At 35.7% G+C, this 21,723-nt stretch overlaps 1 protein-coding gene across 1 annotated transcript in view; it reads right to left on the bottom strand.

The window, feature by feature from the left end:
- The window catches only part of APPL2 (adaptor protein, phosphotyrosine interacting with PH domain and leucine zipper 2), a 350,547-nt gene that overhangs the window by 30,459 nt on the left and 298,365 nt on the right, over positions 1-21,723 (bottom strand). The window contains exon 20 of the mRNA XM_053716955.1: positions 5,925-5,972. Coding sequence (XP_053572930.1) covers positions 5,925-5,972 — 48 coding nt within the window. The remainder of the gene's footprint in view (positions 1-5,924; positions 5,973-21,723) is intronic.

Raw genomic sequence — 21,723 nt, 5'->3', positions numbered from 1 at the left:
CCTCGAACCAGAAACACGCTGCCGTAGTGACAGGAACAATGCATGAAATTGGTTGTAGAAGGTAACCTTGCTGTACAAAAATCTTTTTAAGCAAACCCTCTAATTTCTTATCCATAGGATCTTTGAAAGCACAACTATCTTCGATAGGAATAGTAGTGCGTTTGTTTAGAGTAGAAACCGCCCCCTCGACCTTGGGGACTGTCTGCCATAAGTCCTTTCTGGGGTCGACTATAGGAAATAATTTCTTAAATATAGGGGGGGAAACAAAAGGTGTGCCGGGCCTTTCCCACTCTTTATTTACTATGTCCGCCACCCGCTTGGGTATAGGAAAAGCGTCGGGGGGCACCGGAACCTCTAGGAACTTGTCCATCTTACATAATTTCTCTGGAATGACCAAATTGTCACAATCATCCAGAGTAGATAACACCTCCTTAAGCAGTGCGCGGAGATGTTCTAATTTAAATTTAAATGTCACAACATCAGGTTCAGCTTGATGAGAAATTTTTCCTGAATCTGAAATTTCTCCATCAGACAAAACCTCCCTCATGGCCCCTTGAGATTGGTGTGAGTGTATGTCAGAACAGTTATCATCAGCGTCCTCTTGCTCTTCAGTGTTTAAAACAGAGCAATCGCGCTTTCTCTGATAAGTAGGCATTTTGGATAAAAGATTCGCTATGGAGTTATCCATTACAGCCGTTAATTGTTGCATGGTAATAAGTATTGGCGCACTAGATGTACTAGGGGCCTCCTGTGTGGGCATAACTGGTGTAGACACAGTAGGGGATGATGTAGTATCATGTTTACTCCCCTCATTTGAGGAATCATCTTGGGCAATATCATTATCTGTGGCATTACTGTCCTTACTTTGTTTGGACACTATGGCACAATTATCACATAAATTTAAATGGGGAGACACATTGGCTTTCATACATATAGAACATAGCTTATCTGATGGTACAGACATGTTAAACAGGCTTAAACTTGTCAACAAAGCACAAAAAACGTTTTAAAATAAAACCGTTACTGTCACTTTAAATTTCAAACTGAAAACACTTTATTACTGAATATGTGAAAAAGTATGAAGGAATTGTTCAAAATTCACCAAAATTTCACCACAGTGTCTTAAAGCATTAAAAGTATTGCACACCAAATTTCAGAGCTTTAACTCTTAAATTAACGGAACCTGAGCCGTTTTTACATTTAACCCCTATACAGTCCCAGCTATATGCTTTGCTGAGACCCAACCAAGCCCAGAGGGGAATACGATACCAAATGACGCCTTCTATAAGCTTTTTCAGTGATTCTTAGCTCCTGACACATGCATCTGCATGCCTTGCTCTCCAAAAACAACTGCGCATTAATGGCGCGAAAATGAGGCTCTGTCTACAACTAGAAAAAGCCCCCATCTGAAAAAGGTGTCCAACACAGTGCCTGCCGTTTTTTTTAAACGTTCCCCAAGATTATAATACCAATTATTAGTTAGAATCTGCATAATATGCCTAGTAAAGCAATCGTTTTAGCCCAGAAAAATGTCTACCAGTTTTTAAGCCCTTTTTGAAGCCCTTTATTCTTTTATGTTTAACTAAGAAAATGGCTTACCGGTCCCCATGAGGGGAAATGACAGCCTTCCAGCATTACTTGGTCTTGTTAGAAATATGGCTAGTCATACCTTAAGCAGAAAAGTCTGCTAACTGTTTCCCCCAACTGAAGTTACTTCATCTCAACAGTCCTGTGTGGAAACAGCAATTGATTTTAGTTACTGTCTGCTAAAATCATCTTCCTCTTACAAACAGAAATCTTCATCCTTTTCTGTTTCAGAGTAAATAGTACATACCAGCACTATTTTAAAATAACAAACACTTGATAGAAGAATAAAACTACATTTAAACACCAAAAAACTCTTAACCATCTCCGTGGAGATGTTGCCTGTGCAACGGCAAAGAGAATGACTGGGGTGGGCGGAGCCTAGGAGGGATCATGTGACCAGCTTTGCTGGGACTCTTTGCCATTTCCTGTTGGGGAAGAGAATATCCCACAAGTAAGGATGACGCCGTGGACCGGACACACCAATGTTGGAGAAAATAATGCGCTATATCTCCGAAACCAAAACAGCACAAACGTTCGTTTTTGCGGCACAAATCAGCACAAACGCAGCACAAACAAATGGTATATTTGTTTTTAAAATTGCATAACATGGGGTGCAAAGTGGGCGGAGTTTCAGCAAATATAATGCGCTATATCTCTGAAAGCAAACCGGCACAAACATTTGTTTTTGCGGCACAAATCAGCACAAACGCAGCACAAACGAATGGTATATTTGTTTTTAAAATTGAATAACATGGGGTGCAAAGTGGGCGGGGTTTCATAAAAAATAATGCGCTATATCTCCGAAACCAAAACAGCACAAACGTTCGTTTTTGCAGCACAAATCAGCACAAACGCAGCACAAACAAATGGTATATTTGTTTTTAAAATGGCATAACATGGGGTGCAAAGTGGGCGGAGTTTCAGCAAATATAATGCGCTATATCTCCGAAACCAAACCGGCACAAACGTTGGTTTTTGCGGCACAAATCAGCACAAACGTAGCACAAACGAATGGTATATTTTAATTCAGTTTTTACAAACATGGGGTGCCAACTTCACATAGGTCAATAAACCATCTGTGGGATTGTGCAAGATTAAAAACATAATTAAAGGGTTAGAAATCTTTGCTAAATTGTATGAAAATAAAACAAATTATTTGATACATCACTATTTAAAGTTTTAAATCCAGTTTGTTATATTTAAAAATGAAACTTCTAAATATGTAATTTTCATACTTTTCTTTTTATAATAAACCCCTCCAACGGCTGCCCATAAAGAAAGCCGGACTAGAGGATAAAGCATAATTTATGATTGCGCCACAGTATTGCTCATGTAATTTGAATATTCATGTACTTTATCATTAATGTTCGAATGCGCAGTACATTGTAAGGGCAATCACATGCGCACTTCATCATAAATGACCGGGATGCCATTTTTAAATGTTCTATGCTTTCATACGCTGCTGTTTATCGCAGCATCAATTTACTTCCAGAATTAAGTTACTTAAATTTTCTAAGGGGTCAAAAAGCTAACCAAAGCAAGATTGTAAGTAATAGCTAAGTGGATGTTACTAGCGTTAATAATTAACATCCTTACTATTGCTTACAATATGTCACCATCCACATGGTTGGTGAAGCGCCGCAGGAGAGAGGACGAAGGAAAATGCGTTCAGACAACCATTCTAATGCGCATGTGGGCCACCATGATGTTTCTACCTAGGTAGAACATTGTTATAGGGCCTGCTTAATGACAATAGTGGGTTTGGCGAAATCAGCATTTTGGAAGACAAATTACAGGAAAACGACCAGAAACATTTAATAGTTTTTTTTTTTTAATAGGTCTTTAATATATACTAAATATTTAAAACAGATTAAAATAATTTTTGAGTTTCCTATCCCTTTAAAGTGAATGTAAAGTAAACAATATTAGCTAAAGTCAACCGATAGAATTTAAAAAATGAATGAGACTTTCATTCATGAAATCTTTAGTGTACTCTCATCTTCAGAGATGTTTCAGAAATGCTATACAGATAAAAGCCGGCCCTCCGGTCACCATATTTAGCTATTGATTGACAGATGACTTATCGGGGGGGAAACAACGATTTGTTGATTGCAGATGAGTCATCTGTCAATCAATAGCTGAATATTGCGGGTGGAGGGACGGCTCTTATCTGTATAGCGTTTCTAGTGAAATATCTCAAGTATACACTAAAGATTTCATGAATAAAAGTCTCATTCATTATTTAAATTCTATCGATTGACTTTAGCTAATATCGTTTACTTTACAGTCACTTTAAACAATATTAAAACTTTCTTGCACTTAGAGGAACTAATGGGTCCTGGATAACCCACTTTCTTAGTGGATTCTTTCATATTTCTACAACAAAAATCTTACTCACTACTCCTTTTAAACAGCTGCGTTGGTTAAATCTTAACTGAGCAAAAGCCATAAATCTTGGTTAAAGAGACACTCAAGTCAAAATTAAACCTTCATTATTCAGATAGAGCATGCAATTTTAAACAACGGTCCAATTTACTTTCATTAACAAAAAGTGCACAGTCTTTTTATATTTAAACTTTTTGAGTCACCAGCTCCTACTGAGCATGTGCAAGAATTCACAGAATAAATGTGTATGCATTTGTGATTGGCTGATGGCTGTCACATGGTACGTGTATGCATTTGTGATTGGCTGATGGCTGTTACATGGTACATGGGGAGTGGAAATAGACATAACTTTTAAAATTGTCAGAAAAAAAAAATCTACTACTCATTTGAAGTTCAGACTAAGTGCTATTGCATTGTCTTGTTATCTTGCATTTGTTGATTATGCAAATCTACTGTTTACACTGGTGCTTTAATTAGTGAACATCAAACAAAACAAGAGTTGGACACCCCTACTTTAAAAGTATGGAGAAGCCTTCATAACCACTGCAGCATGCTCCAGAGATTGTATGGGCCAAATACTATATACACAACACAAACAGAAGTCTGAGATATCCTCAAGGGAAGCAATAAACAGATTAATCTAGAAACTACAGATCTGGAACTTAAAGGGACAGTCTAGTCAAAATTGAACTTTCATTATTCAGATAGGACATGTAATTTTAATCAACTTTCCAATTTACTTTTATCATCAAATTTGCTTTTTTTCTCTTAGTATTCTTAGTTGAAACTAAACCTAGGTAGACTCATATGCTAATTTCTAAGAGTGAACAAAAGAGAGGGGAGAGAGAGAGAGCGCAAAAGAGAGGGAGGAGAGAGAGAGCGCAAAAGAGGGGGTGAGAGCGCAAAAGAGAGGGGGAGAGAGAGAGCGCAAAAGAGAGGGGGAGAGAGAGAGCGCAAAAGAGGGGGGAGAGAGCTCAAAAGAGAGGGGGGAGACAGAGCAAAAGAGAGGAGAGAGAGAGAGCAAAAGAGAGGCGGAGAGAGCGCAAAAGAGAGGGGGAGAGAGAGCGCGCAAAAGAGAGGGGGGAGAGAGAGAGAGCACAAAAGAGTGGGGGGAGAGAGCGCAAAAGAGAGGGGGCAAAAGAGAGAGGGAGAGAGCGTGCAAAAGAGAGGGGGGGAGAGAGAGCGCATAAGAGAGGGGTGAGAGCGCAAAAGAGAAGGGGGGAGAGAGCGTAAAAGAGAGGGGGAAGAGAGAGAGCTCAAAAGAGAGGGGGAGAGCGCAAAAGAGATGGGGGAGAGAGAGCGCAAAAGAGAGGGGGGAGATAGCGCAAAATAGGGGGGAGAAAGAGCGCAAAAGAGAGGGGGAGAGCGCAAAAGAGAGGGGGGAGAGAGCGCAAAAGAGAGGGGGGAGAGAGAAAGCTCAAAAGAGAGGGGGAGAGAGAGAGAGAGCAAAAGAGAGGGGAAGGGAGAGAGCGCAAGGGGTGGGACCGCTGTACTGGAAAAAATGACCCGTGTGAAGGGGCTTTAGGACTAGTAGATAATAAACAGTCACAGTCATGTGATCAGGGGGCTGGAAGAAGAGGTAAAAAGTGTATTAATATAACAGTGTTGGTTGTTCAAAACTGGGGAATGAGTAATAAAGGGATTATCTATCTTTTAAAACAATAACAATTCTATTGTAGACTGTCCCTTTAACATTAATGAAGAGGACTTGGCAATTGTGTGATAGGGAACACACCAGGTCAGCAACATGAAAGCAGAATAGAACTTAATCTCTTAAATGGACTGGAACATCAATTTTGAACACACTGGACAGGAATTAACAACAACTTGCACACCATAAAGTATTTACTACTCTTACCAGACCTTTCCCTTGCATGCTGGGATATTAAAATTGAAAACAATAATTAATAGCTAGAGGTTGTTATATAGTAAATGTATGAAAGTATACTTGCCTTCTGTGCTGCAGCTATTTCTTTCCCCAAGCTAATTGCATAGCAAATCTAAGGAGAAAAGAGAAGTAAACACAAAATGAATATGAATGTATAAATATGGAACAAGGCTTAGTATCATAGTTCCCAAACTCTGGTGACAATATGTTACATTGAAGTTGTTATTGTTTTTTAATTCTTTGTACTAGTTGGCAGTATTCTATCTTAAAATGATCATCAAATGCTTATCCAAATGCCAGCTCATGTTGCTCTTGCAGGAGGTTGCGAATCATCAACTGCTTTGTATTTTAGTTGTACTTCCAACAGCTTAAATGTACGGCAGCTGAAAGCTCTTCTGTTGTAGAAATATAAGGCGTACGTACATATACTGACATTTTGCAGGGGATTCTCAAATTATCTGGGTTGCTAAGTGTCCCTTTTTAAAGTGACAGTCCTATTGTCAGTAGAATGATAATACCATAATATAAAGTGTCAGTCCTGTTGTCTGTAGAATGATAATACCATAATATAAAGTGTCAGTCCTGTTGTCTGTAGAATGATAATACCATAATATAAAGTGTCAGTCCTGTTGTCTGTAGAATGATAATACCATAATATAAAGTGACAGTCCTGTTGTCAGTAGAATGATAATACCATAATATAAAGTGACAGTCCTGTTGTCAGTAGAATGATAATACCATAATATAAAGTGACAGTCCTGTTGTCTGTAGAATGATAATACCATAATATAAAGTGTCAGTCCTGTTGTCTGTAGAATGATAATACCATAATATAAAGTGACAGTCCTGTTGTCTGTAGAATGATAATACCATAATATAAAGTGTCAGTCCTGTTGTCTGTAGAATGATTACATCATAATATAAACTGACAGTCCTGTTGTCAGTAGAATGATAATACCATAATATAAAGTGACAGTCCTGTTGTCAGTAGAATGATAATACCATAATATAAAGTGACAGTCCTGTTGTCAGTAGAATGATTTTATCATAATATAAAGTGACAGTCCTGTTGTCAGTAGAATGATAATACCATAATATAAAGTGTCAGTCCTGTCTTCAGTAGAATTATTATAGCATAGTATAAAGTGACAGTCCTGTTGTCAGTAGAATGATAATACCATAATATAAAGTGTCAGTCCTGTTGTCAGTAGAATGATTACATCATAATATAAACTGACAGTCCTGTTGTCAGTAGAATGATAATACCATAATATAAAGTGAGAGGTTGTCAGTAGAATGATAATACCATAATATAAAGTGACAGTCCTGTTGTCAGTAGAATGATAATACCATAATATAAAGTGACAGTCCTCTTGTCAGTAGAATGATACCATAATATAAAGTGACAGTCCTGTCTTCAGTAGAATGATAATATCATAATATAAAGTGACAGTCCTGTTGTCAGTAGAATGATAATACCATAATATAAAGTGACAGTCCTGTTGTCAGTAGAATAATAATACCATAATATAAAGTGACAGTCCTGTTGTCAGTAGAATGATAATACCATAATATAAAGTGACAGTCCTGTTGTCAGTAGAATGATAATATCATAATATAAAGTGACAGTCCTGTTGTCAGTAGAATGATAATATCATAATATAAACTGACAGTCCTGTTGTCAGTAGAATGATAAAATCATAATATAAACTGACAGTCCTGTTGTCAGTAGAATGATAATATCATAATATAAAGTGACAGTCCTGTTGTCAGTAGAATGATAATACCATAATATAAAGTGACAGTCCTGTTGTCCGTAGAATGATTATATCATAATAAAAAGTGACAGTCCTCTTGTCAGTAGAATGATAATACCATAATATAAAGTGTCAGTCCTGTTGTCAGTAGAATGATTACATCATAATATAAACTGACAGTCCTGTTGTCAGTAGAATGATAATATCATAATATAAACTGACAGTTCTGTTGTCAGTAGAATGATAATATCATAATATAAACTGACAGTCCTGTTGTCAGTAGAATGATAAAATCATAATATAAACTGACAGCCCTGTTGTCAGTAGAATGATAATATCATAATATAAAGTGACAGTCCTGTTGTCAGTAGAATGATAACACCATAATATAAAGTGACAGTCCTGTTGTCAGTAGAATGATTATATCATAATATAAAGTGACAGTCCTGTTGTCAGTAGAATGATAATACCATAATATAAAGTGACAGTCCTGTTGTCAGTAGAATGATTTTATCATAATATAAAGTGACAGTCCTGTTGTCAGTAGAATGATAATACCATAATATAAAGTGACAGTCCTGTTGTCAGTAGAATGATATCATAATATAAAGTGACAGTCCTGTTGTCAGTAGAATGATAATACCATAATATAAAGTGACAGTCCTGTTGTCAGTAGAATGATAATATCATAATATAAAGTGACAGTCCTGTTGTCAGTAGAATGATTATATCATAATATAAAGTGACAGTCCTGTTGTCAGTAGAATGATAATACCATAATATAAAGTGACAGTCCTGTTGTCAGTAGAATGATAATATCATAATATAAAGTGACAGTTCTGTTGTCAGTAGAATGATAATACCATAATATAAAGTGACAGTCCTGTTGTCAGTAGAATGATAATATCATAATATAAAGTGACAGTCCTGTTGTCAGTAGAACGATAATACCATAATATAAAGTGACAGACCTGTTGTCAGTAGAATGATAACACCATAATATAAAGTGACAGTCCTGTTGTCAGTAGAATGATTATATCATAATATAAAGTGACAGTCCTGTTGTCAGTAGAATGATAATACCATAATATAAAGTGACAGTCCTGTTGTCAGTAGAATTATTTTATCATAATATAAAGTGACAGTCCTGTTGTCAGTAGAATGATAATACCATAATATAAAGTGTCAGTCCTGTTGTCAGTAGAATGATTACATCATAATATAAACTGACAGTCCTGTTGTCAGTAGAATGATAATACCATAATATAAAGTGACAGGTTGTCAGTAGAATGATAATACCATAATATAAAGTGACAGTCCTGTTGTCAGTAGAATGATAATACCATAATATAAAGTGACAGTCCTCTTGTCAGTAGAATGATACCATAATATAAAGTGACAGTCCTGTCTTCAGTAGAATGATTACCTCATAATATAAAGTGACAGTCCTGTTGTCAGTAGAATGATAATACCATAATATAAAGTGACAGTCCTGTTGTCAGTAGAATGATTTTATCATAATATAAAGTGACAGTCCTGTTGTCAGTAGAATGATAATACCATAATATAAAGTGACAGTCCTGTTGTCAGTAGAATGATAATATCATAATATAAAGTGTCAGTCCTGTTGTCAGTAGAATGATAATACCATAATATAAAGTGACAGTCCTGTTGTCCGTAGAATGATTATATCATAATAAAAAGTGACAGTCCTCTTGTCAGTAGAATGATAATACCATAATATAAAGTGTCAGTCCTGTTGTCAGTAGAATGATTACATCATAATATAAACTGACAGTCCTGTTGTCAGTAGAATGATAATATCATAATATAAACTGACAGTCCTGTTGTCAGTAGAATGATAATATCATAATATAAAGTGACAGTCCTGTTGTCAGTAGAATGATAAAATCATAATATAAACTGACAGTCCTGTTGTCAGTAGAATGATAATATCATAATATAAAGTGACAGTCCTGTTGTCAGTAGAATGATAATATCATAATATAAAGTGACAGTCCTGTTGTCAGTAGAATGATAACACCATAATATAAAGTGACAGTCCTGTTGTCAGTAGAATGATTATATCATAATATAAAGTGACAGTCCTGTTGTCAGTAGAATGATTATATCATAATATAAAGTGACAGTCCTGTTGTCAGTAGAATGATAATACCATAATATAAAGTGACAGTCCTGTTGTCAGTAGAATGATAATATCATAATATAAAGTGACAGTTCTGTTGTCAGTAGAATGATAATACCATAATATAAAGTGACAGTCCTGTTGTCAGTAGAATGATAATATCATAATATAAAGTGACAGTCCTGTTGTCAGTAGAATGATAATATCATAATATAAAGTGACAGTCCTGTTGTCAGTAGAATGATAATATCATAATATAAACTGACAGTCCTGTTGTCAGTAGAATGATAAAATCATAATATAAACTGACAGTCCTGTTGTCAGTAGAATGATAATATCATAATATAAAGTGACAGTCCTGTTGTCAGTAGAATGATAACACCATCATATAAAGTGACAGTCCTGTTGTCAGTAGAATGATTATATCATAATATAAAGTGACAGTCCTGTTGTCAGTAGAATGATAATACCATAATATAAAGTGACAGTCCTGTTGTCAGTAGAATGATTTTATCATAATATAAAGTGTCAGTCCTGTTGTCAGTAGAATGATAATACCATAATATAAAGTGACAGTCCTGTTGTCAGTAGAATGATAATACCATATTATAAAGTGACAGGTTGTCAGTAGAATGATAATACCATAATATAAAGTGACAGTCCTGTTGTCAGTAGAATGATAATACCATAATATAAAGTGACAGTCCTGTTGTCAGTAGAATGATAACACCATAATATAAAGTGACAGTCCTGTTGTCAGTAGAATGATTATATCATAATATAAAGTGACAGTCCTGTTGTCAGTAGAATGATAATACCATAATATAAAGTGACAGTCCTGTTGTCAGTAGAATGATTTTATCATTATATAAACTGACAGTCCTGTTGTCAGTAGAATGATAATATCATAATATAAAGTGACAGTCCTGTTGTCAGTAGAATGATAACACCATAATATAAAGTGACAGTCCTGTTGTCAGTAGAATGATTATATCATAATATAAAGTGACAGTCCTGTTGTCAGTAGAATGATAATACCATAATATAAAGTGACAGTCCTGTTGTCAGTAGAATGATTTTATCATAATATAAAGTGACAGTCCTGTTGTCAGTAGAATGATAATACCATAATATAAAGTGACAGTCCTGTTGTCAGTAGAATGATAATATCATAATATAAAGTGACAGTCCTGTTGTCAGTAGAATGATAATACCATAATATAAAGTGACAGTCCTGTTGTCAGTAGAATGATAATATCATAATATAAAGTGACAGTTCTGTTGTCAGTAGAATGATAATACCATAATATAAAGTGACAGTCCTGTTGTCAGTAGAATGATAATACCATAATATAAAGTGACAGTCCTGTTGTCAGTAGAATGATAATATCATAGTATAAAGTAACAGTCCTGTTGTCAGTAGAATGATAATACCATAATATAAAGTGACAGTCCTGTTGTCCGTAGAATGATTATATCATAATAAAAAGTGACAGTCCTCTTGTCAGTAAAATGATGATACCATAATATAAAGTGTCAGTCCTGTTGTCAGTAGAATGATTACATCATAATATAAAGTGACAGTCCTGTTGTCAGTAGAATGATAATATCATAATATAAACTGACAGTCCTGTTGTCAGTAGAATGATAATATCATAATATAAACTGACAGTCCTGTTGTCAGTAGAATGATAAAATGATAATATAAACTGACAGTCCTGTTGTGAGTAGAATGATATCATAATATAAACTGACAGTCCTGTTGTCAGTAGAATGATAACACCATAATATAAAGTGACAGTCCTGTTGTCAGTAGAATGATAAAATCATAATATAAACTGACAGTCCTGTTGTCAGTAGAATGATAATATCATAATATAAAGTGACAGTCCTGTTGTCAGTAGAATGATAAAATCATAATATAAACTGACAGTCCTGTTGTCAGTAGAATGATAATATCATAATATAAAGTGACAGTCCTGTTGTCAGTAGAATGATAACACCATAATATAAAGTGACAGTCCTGTTGTCAGTAGAATGATTATATCATAATATAAAGTGACAGTCCTGTTGTCAGTAGAATGATAATACCATAATATAAAGTGACAGTCCTGTTGTCAGTAGAATGATTTTATCATAATATAAAGTGTCAGTCCTGTTGTCAGTAGAATGATAATACCATAATATAAACTGACAGTCCTGTTGTCAGTAGAATGATAATACCATAATATAAAGTGACAGGTTGTCAGTAGAATGATAACACCATAATATAAAGTGACAGTCCTGTTGTCAGTAGAATGATTATATCATAATATAAAGTGACAGTCCTGTTGTCAGTAGAATGAAAATACCATAATATAAAGTGACAGTCCTGTTGTCAGTAGAATGATTTTATCATAATATAAAGTGACAGTCCTGTTGTCAGTAGAATGATAATACCATAATATAAAGTGACAGTCCTGTTGTCAGTAGAATGATAATATCATAATATAAAGTGACAGTCATGTTGTCAGTAGAATGATAATACCATAATATAAAGTGACAGGTTGTCAGTAGAATGATAATACCATAATATAAAGTGACAGTCCTGTCTTCAGTAGAATGATAATATCATAATATAAAGTGACAGTCATGTTGTCAGTAGAATGATAATACCATAATATAAAGTGACAGGTTGTCAGTAGAATGATAATACCATAATATAAAGTGACAGTCCTGTTGTCAGTAGAATGATAATACCATAATATAAAGTGACAGTCCTGTTGTCAGTAGAATAATAATACCATAATATAAAGTGACAGTCCTGTTGTCAGTAGAATGATAATACCATAATATAAAGTGACAGTCCTGTTGTCAGTAGAATGATAATATCATAGTATAAAGTAACAGTCCTGTTGTCAGTAGAATGATAATACCATAATATAAAGTGACAGTCCTGTTGTCCGTAGAATGATTATATCATAATAAAAAGTGACAGTCCTCTTGTCAGTAGAATGATAATACCATAATATAAAGTGTCAGTCCTGTTGTCAGTAGAATGATTACATCATAATATAAACTGACAGTCCTGTTGTCAGTAGAATGATAATATCATAATATAAACTGACAGTCCTGTTGTCAGTAGAATGATAATATCATAATATAAACTGACAGTCCTGTTGTCAGTAGAATGATAAAATCATAATATAAACTGACAGTCCTGTTGTCAGTAGAATGATTATATCATAATATAAAGTGACAGTCCTGTTGTCAGTAGAATGATAATACCATAATATAAAGTGACAGTCCTGTTGTCAGTAGAATGATTTTATCATAATATAAAGTGACAGTCCTGTTGTCAGTAGAATGATAATACCATAATATAAAGTGGTATATTATGGTATTATCATTCTACTGACATTCTACTGACAAGAGGACTGTCACTTTTTATTATGATATAATCATTCTACGGACAACAGGACTGTCACTTTATATTATGGTATTATCATTCTACTGACAACAGGACTGTCAGTTTATATTATGATATTATCATTCTACTGACAACAGGACTGTCAGTTTATATTATGATGTAATCATTCTACTGACAACAGGACTGACACTTTATATTATGGTATTATCATTCTACTGACAAGAGGACTGTCACTTTTTATTATGATATAATCATTCTACGGACAACAGGACTGTCACTTTATATTATGGTATTATCATTCTACTGACAACAGGACTGTTACTTTATACTATGATATTATCATTCTACTGACAACAGGACTGTCACTTTATATTATGGTATTATCATTCTACTGACAACAGGATTGTCACTTTATATTATGGTATTATTATTCTACTGGCAACAGGACTGTCACTTTATATTATGGTATTATCATTCTACTGACAACAGGACTGTCACTTTATATTATGATATTATCATTCTACTAAAGACAGGACTGTCACTTTATATTATGGTATCATTCTACTGACAAGAGGACTGTCACTTTATATTATGGTATTATCATTCTACTGACAACAGGACTGTCACTTTATATTATGGTATTATCATTCTACTGACAACCTGTCACTTTATATTATGGTATTATCATTCTACTGACAACAGGACTGTCACTTTATATTATGATATTATCATTCTACTGACAACAGGACTGTCACTTTATATTATGATAAAATCATTCTACTGACAACAGGACTGTCACTTTATATTATGGTATTATCATTCTACTGACAACAGGACTGTCACTTTATATTATGATATAATCATTCTACTGACAACAGGACTGTCACTTTATATTATGGTGTTATCATTCTACTGACAACAGGACTGTCACTTTATATTATGATATTATCATTCTACTGACAACAGGACTGTCAGTTTATATTATGATTTTATCATTCTACTGACAACAGGACTGTCAGTTTATATTATGATATTATCATTCTACTGACAACAGGACTGTCAGTTTATATATGATGTATAAAGTGACAGTTCTGTTGTCAGTAGAATGATAATACCATAATATAAAGTGACAGTCCTGTTGTCAGTAGAATGATAATATCATAATATAAAGTGACAGTCCTGTTGTCAGTAGAACGATAATACCATAATATAAAGTGACAGACCTGTTGTCAGTAGAATGATAATACCATAATATAAAGTGACAGTCCTGTTGTCAGTAGAATGATTATATCATAATATAAAGTGACAGTCCTGTTGTCAGTAGAATGATAATACCATAATATAAAGTAACAGTCCTGTTGTCAGTAGAATGATTTTATCATAATATAAAGTGACAGTCCTGTTGTCAGTAGAATGATAATACCATAATATAAAGTGTCAGTCCTGTTGTCAGTAAAATGATTACATCATAATATAAACTGACAGTCCTGTTGTCAGTAGAATGATAATACCATAATATAAAGTGACAGGTTGTCAGTAGAATGATAATACCATAATATAAAGTGACAGTCCTGTTGTCAGTAGAATGATAATACCATAATATAAAGTGACAGTCCTCTTGTCAGTAGAATGATACCATAATATAAAGTGACAGTCCTGTCTTCAGTAGAATGATTACCTCATAATATAAAGTGACAGTCCTGTTGTCAGTAGAATGATAATACCATAATATAAAGTGACAGTCCTGTTGTCAGTAGAATAATAATACCATAATATAAAGTGACAGTCCTGTTGTCAGTAGAATGATAATACCATAATATAAAGTGACAGTCCTGTTGTCAGTAGAATGATAATATCATAGTATAAAGTAACAGTCCTGTTGTCAGTAGAATGATAATACCATAATATAAAGTGACAGTCCTGTTGTCCGTAGAATGATTATATCATAATAAAAAGTGACAGTCCTCTTGTCAGTAGAATGATAATACCATAATAACAGAATTTATGTTTACCTGATAAATTACTTTCTCCAACGGTGTGTCCGGTCCACGGCGTCATCCTTACTTGTGGGATATTCTCTTCCCCAACAGGAAATGGCAAAGAGCCCAGCAAAGCTGGTCACATGATCCCTCCTAGGCTCCGCCTTCCCCAGTCATTCGACCGACGTAAAGGAGGAATATTTGCATAGGAGAAATCATATGATACCGTGGTGACAGTCCTGTTGTCAGTAGAATGATAATACCATAATATAAAGTGACAGTCCTGTTGTCAGTAGAATGATAATATCATAATATAAAGTGACAGTCATGTTGTCAGTAGAATGATAATACCATAATATAAAGTGACAGGTTGTCAGTAGAATGATAATACCATAATATAAAGTGACAGTCCTGTCTTCAGTAGAATGATAATATCATAATATAAAGTGACAGTCATGTTGTCAGTAGAATGATAATACCATAATATAAAGTGACAGGTTGTCAGTAGAATGATAATACCATAATATAAAGTGACAGTCCTGTTGTCAGTAGAATGATAATACCATAATATAAAGTGACAGTCCTGTTGTCAGTAGAATAATAATACCATAATATAAAGTGACAGTCCTGTTGTCAGTAGAATGATAATACCATAATATAAAGTGACAGTCCTGTTGTCAGTAGAATGATAATATCATAGTATAAAGTAACAGTCCTGTTGTCAGTAGAATGATAATACCATAATATAAAGTGACAGTCCTGTTGTCCGTAGAATGATTATATCATAATAAAAAGTGACAGTCCTCTTGTCAGTAGAATGATAATACCATAATATAAAGTGTCAGTCCTGTTGTCAGTAGAATGATTACATCATAATATAAACTGACAGTCCTGTTGTCAGTAGAATGATAATATCATAATATAAACTGACAGTCCTGTTGTCAGTAGAATGATAATATCATAATATAAACTGACAGTCCTGTTGTCAGTAGAATGATAAAATCATAATATAAACTGACAGTCCTGTTGTCAGTAGAATGATTATATCATAATATAAAGTGACAGTCCTGTTGTCAGTAGAATGATAATACCATAATATAAAGTGACAGTCCTGTTGTCAGTAGAATGATTTTATCATAATATAAAGTGACAGTCCTGTTGTCAGTAGAATGATAATACCATAATATAAAGTGGTATATTATGGTATTATCATTCTACTGACATTCTACTGACAAGAGGACTGTCACTTTTTATTATGATATAATCATTCTACGGACAACAGGACTGTCACTTTATATTATGGTATTATCATTCTACTGACAACAGGACTGTCAGTTTATATTATGATATTATCATTCTACTGACAACAGGACTGTCAGTTTATATTATGATGTAATCATTCTACTGACAACAGGACTGACACTTTATATTATGGTATTATCATTCTACTGACAAGAGGACTGTCACTTTTTATTATGATATAATCATTCTACGGACAACAGGACTGTCACTTTATATTATGGTATTATCATTCTACTGACAACAGGACTGTTACTTTATACTATGATATTATCATTCTACTGACAACAGGACTGTCACTTTATATTATGGTATTATCATTCTACTGACAACAGGATTGTCACTTTATATTACTTTATATTATGGTATTATTATTCTACTGGCAACAGGACTGTCACTTTATATTATGGTATTATCATTCTACTGACAACAGGACTGTCACTTTATATTATGATATTATCATTCTACTAAAGACAGGACTGTCACTTTATATTATGGTATCATTCTACTGACAAGAGGACTGTCACTTTATATTATGGTATTATCATTCTACTGACAACAGGACTGTCACTTTATATTATGGTATTATCATTCTACTGACAACCTGTCACTTTATATTATGGTATTATCATTCTACTGACAACAGGACTGTCACTTTATATTATGATATTATCATTCTACTGACAACAGGACTGTCACTTTATATTATGATAAAATCATTCTACTGACAACAGGACTGTCACTTTATATTATGGTATTATCATTCTACTGACAACAGGACTGTCACTTTATATTATGATATAATCATTCTACTGACAACAGGACTGTCACTTTATATTATGGTGTTATCATTCTACTGACAACAGGACTGTCACTTTATATTATGATATTATCATTCTACTGACAACAGGACTGTCAGTTTATATTATGATTTTATCATTCTACTGACAACAGGACTGTCAGTTTATATTATGATATTATCATTCTACTGACAACAGGACTGTCAGTTTATATATGATGTATAAAGTGACAGTTCTGTTGTCAGTAGAATGATAATACCATAATATAAAGTGACAGTCCTGTTGTCAGTAGAATGATAATATCATAATATAAAGTGACAGTCCTGTTGTCAGTAGAACGATAATACCATAATATAAAGTGACAGACCTGTTGTCAGTAGAATGATAATACCATAATATAAAGTGACAGTCCTGTTGTCAGTAGAATGATTATATCATAATATAAAGTGACAGTCCTGTTGTCAGTAGAATGATAATACCATAATATAAAGTAACAGTCCTGTTGTCAGTAGAATGATTTTATCATAATATAAAGTGACAGTCCTGTTGTCAGTAGAATGATAATACCATAATATAAAGTGTCAGTCCTGTTGTCAGTAAAATGATTACATCATAATATAAACTGACAGTCCTGTTGTCAGTAGAATGATAATACCATAATATAAAGTGACAGGTTGTCAGTAGAATGATAATACCATAATATAAAGTGACAGTCCTGTTGTCAGTAGAATGATAATACCATAATATAAAGTGACAGTCCTCTTGTCAGTAGAATGATACCATAATATAAAGTGACAGTCCTGTCTTCAGTAGAATGATTACCTCATAATATAAAGTGACAGTCCTGTTGTCAGTAGAATGATAATACCATAATATAAAGTGACAGTCCTGTTGTCAGTAGAATAATAATACCATAATATAAAGTGACAGTCCTGTTGTCAGTAGAATGATAATACCATAATATAAAGTGACAGTCCTGTTGTCAGTAGAATGATAATATCATAGTATAAAGTAACAGTCCTGTTGTCAGTAGAATGATAATACCATAATATAAAGTGACAGTCCTGTTGTCCGTAGAATGATTATATCATAATAAAAAGTGACAGTCCTCTTGTCAGTAGAATGATAATACCATAATAACAGAATTTATGTTTACCTGATAAATTACTTTCTCCAACGGTGTGTCCGGTCCACGGCGTCATCCTTACTTGTGGGATATTCTCTTCCCCAACAGGAAATGGCAAAGAGCCCAGCAAAGCTGGTCACATGATCCCTCCTAGGCTCCGCCTTCCCCAGTCATTCGACCGACGTAAAGGAGGAATATTTGCATAGGAGAAATCATATGATACCGTGGTGACTGTAGTTAAAGAAAATAAATTATCAGACCTGATTAAAAAAACCAGGGCGGGCCGTGGACCGGACACACCGGTGGAGAAAGTAATTTATCAGGTAAACATAAATTCTGTTTTCTCCAACATAGGTGTGTCCGGTCCACGGCGTCATCCTTACTTGTGGGAACCAATACCAAAGCTTTAGGACACGGATGAAGGGAGGGAGCAAATCAGGTCACCTAGATGGAAGGCACCACGGCTTGCAAAACCTTTCTCCCAAAAATAGCCTCAGAAGAAGCAAAAGTATCAAATTTGTAAAATTTAGTAAAAGTGTGCAGTGAAGACCAAGTCGCTGCCTTACATATCTGATCAACAGAAGCCTCGTTCTTGAAGGCCCATGTGGAAGCCACAGCCCTAGTGGAATGAGCTGTGATTCTTTCAGGAGGCTGCCGTCCGGCAGTCTCGTAAGCCAATCTGATGATGCTTTTAAGCCAAAAAGAGAGAGAGGTAGAAGTTGCTTTTTGACCTCTCCTTTTACCAGAATAAACAACAAACAAGGAAGATGTTTGTCTAAAATCCTTTGTAGCATCTAAATAGAATTTTAGAGCACGAACTACATCCAAATTGTGCAACAAACGTTCCTTCTTTGAAACTGGATTCGGACACAAAGAAGGCACGACTATCTCCTGGTTAATGTTTTTGTTAGAAACAACTTTCGGAAGAAAACCAGGTTTAGTACGCAAAACCACCTTATCTGCATGGAACACCAGATAAGGGGGAGAACACTGCAGAGCAGATAATTCTGAAACTCTTCTAGCAGAAGAAATTGCAACCAAAAACAAAACTTTCCAAGATAATAACTTAATATCAACGGAATGTAAGGGTTCAAACGGAACCCCCTGAAGAACTGAAAGAACTAAATTGAGACTCCAAGGAGGAGTCAAAGGTTTGTAAACAGGCTTGATTCTAACCAGAGCCTGAACAAAGGCTTGAACATCTGGCACAGCTGCCAGCTTTTTGTGAAGTAACACAGACAAGGCAGAAATCTGTCCCTTCAAAGAACTTGCAGATAATCCTTTCTCCAAACCTTCTTGAAGAAAGGATAGAATCTTAGGAATTTTTATCTTGTCCCAAGGGAATCCTTTAGATTCACACCAACAGATATATTTTTTCCATATTTTGTGGTAGATTTTTCTAGTTACAGGCTTTCTGGCCTGAACAAGAGTATCAATGACAGAATCTGAGAACCCTCGCTTTGATAAGATCAAGCGTTCAATCTCCAAGCAGTCAGTTGGAGTGAGACCAGATTCGGATGTTCGAACGGACCTTGAACAAGAAGGTCTCGTCTCAAAGGTAGCTTCCATGGTGGAGCCGATGACATATTCACCAGGTCTGCATACCAAGTCCTGCGTGGCCACGCAGGAGCTATCAAGATCACCGATGCCCTCTCCTGATTGATCCTGGCTACCAGCCTGGGGATGAGAGGAAACGGCGGGAATACATAAGCTAGTTTGAAGGTCCAAGGTGCTACTAGTGCATCTACTAGAGTCGCCTTGGGATCCCTGGATCTGGACCCGTAGCAAGGAACCTTGAAGTTCTGACGAGAGGCCATCAGATCCATGTCTGGAATGCCCCACAATTGAGTAATTTGGGCAAAGATTTCCGGATGGAGTTCCCACTCCCCCGGATGAAATGTCTGACGACTCAGAAAATCCGCTTCCCAATTTTCCACTCCTGGGATGTGGATTGCCGACAAGTGGCAGGAGTGAGTCTCCGCCCATTGAATGATTTTGGTCACTTCTTCCATCGCCAGGGAACTCCTTGTCTCCCCTGATGGTTGATGTACGCAACAGTCGTCATGTTGTCTGATTGAAACCGTATGAATTTGGCCTTTGCTAGCTGAGGCCAAGCCTTGAGAGCATTGAATATCGCTCTCAGTTCCAGAATATTTATCGGGAGAAGAGATTCTTCCCGAGACCAAAGACCCTGAGCTTTCAGGGGTCCCCAGACCGCGCCCCAGCCCACCAGACTGGCGTCGGTCATGACAATGACCCACTCTGGTCTGCGGAAGCTCATCCCCTGTGACAGGTTGTCCAGGGACAGCCACCAACGGAGTGAATCTCTGGTCCTCTGATCTACTTGTATCATCGGAGACAAGTCTGTATAATCCCCATTCCACTGACTGAGCATGCACAGTTGTAATGGTCTTAGATGAATTCGCGCAAAAGGAACTATGTCCATTGCCGCTACCATCAAACCTATTACTTCCATGCACTGCGCTATGGAAGGAAGAGGAACAGAATGAAGTATTTGACAAGAGTTTAGAAGTTTTGATTTTCTGGCCTCTGTCAGAAAAATCCTCATTTCTAAGGAGTCTATTATTGTTCCCAAGAAGGGAACCCTTGTTGACGGAGATAGAGAACTTTTTTCTACGTTCACTTTCCACCCGTGAGATCTGAGAAAGGCCAGGACAATGTCCGTGTGAGCCTTTGCTTGTGGAAGGGACGACGCTTGAATCAGTATGTCGTCCAAGTAAGGTACTACTGCAATGCCCCTTGGTCTTAGCACCGCTAGAAGGGACCCTAGTACCTTTGTGAAAATTCTTGGAGCAGTGGCTAATCCGAACGGAAGTGCCACAAACTGGTAATGCTTGTCCAGAAATGCGAACCTTAGGAACCGATGATGTTCCTTGTGGATAGGAATATGTAGATACGCATCCTTTAAATCCACCGTGGTCATGAATTGACCTTCCTGGATGGAAGGAAGAATTGTTCGAATGGTTTCCATTTTGAACGATGGAACCTTGAGAAACTTGTTTAGGATCTTGAGATCTAAGATTGGTCTGAATGTTCCCTCTTTTTTGGGAACTACGAACAGATTGGAGTAGAACCCCATCCCTTGTTCTCCTAATGGAACAGGATGAATCACTCCCATTTTTAACAGGTCTTCTACACAATGTAAGAATGCCTGTTTTCTTATGTGGTCTGAAGACAATTGAGACCTGTGGAACCTCCCCCTTGGGGGAAGCCCCTTGAATTCCAGAAGATAACCTTGGGAGACTATTTCTAGCGCCCAAGGATCCAGAACATCTCTTGCCCAAGCCTGAGCGAAGAGAGAGAGTCTGCCCCCCACCAGATCCGGT

Source organism: Bombina bombina, chromosome 6 (genome assembly GCF_027579735.1).
Source record: "Bombina bombina isolate aBomBom1 chromosome 6, aBomBom1.pri, whole genome shotgun sequence".
Taxonomy (NCBI): Eukaryota; Metazoa; Chordata; class Amphibia; order Anura; family Bombinatoridae; genus Bombina; species Bombina bombina.
This window is presented reverse-complemented; position numbering and strand designations above follow the sequence as displayed.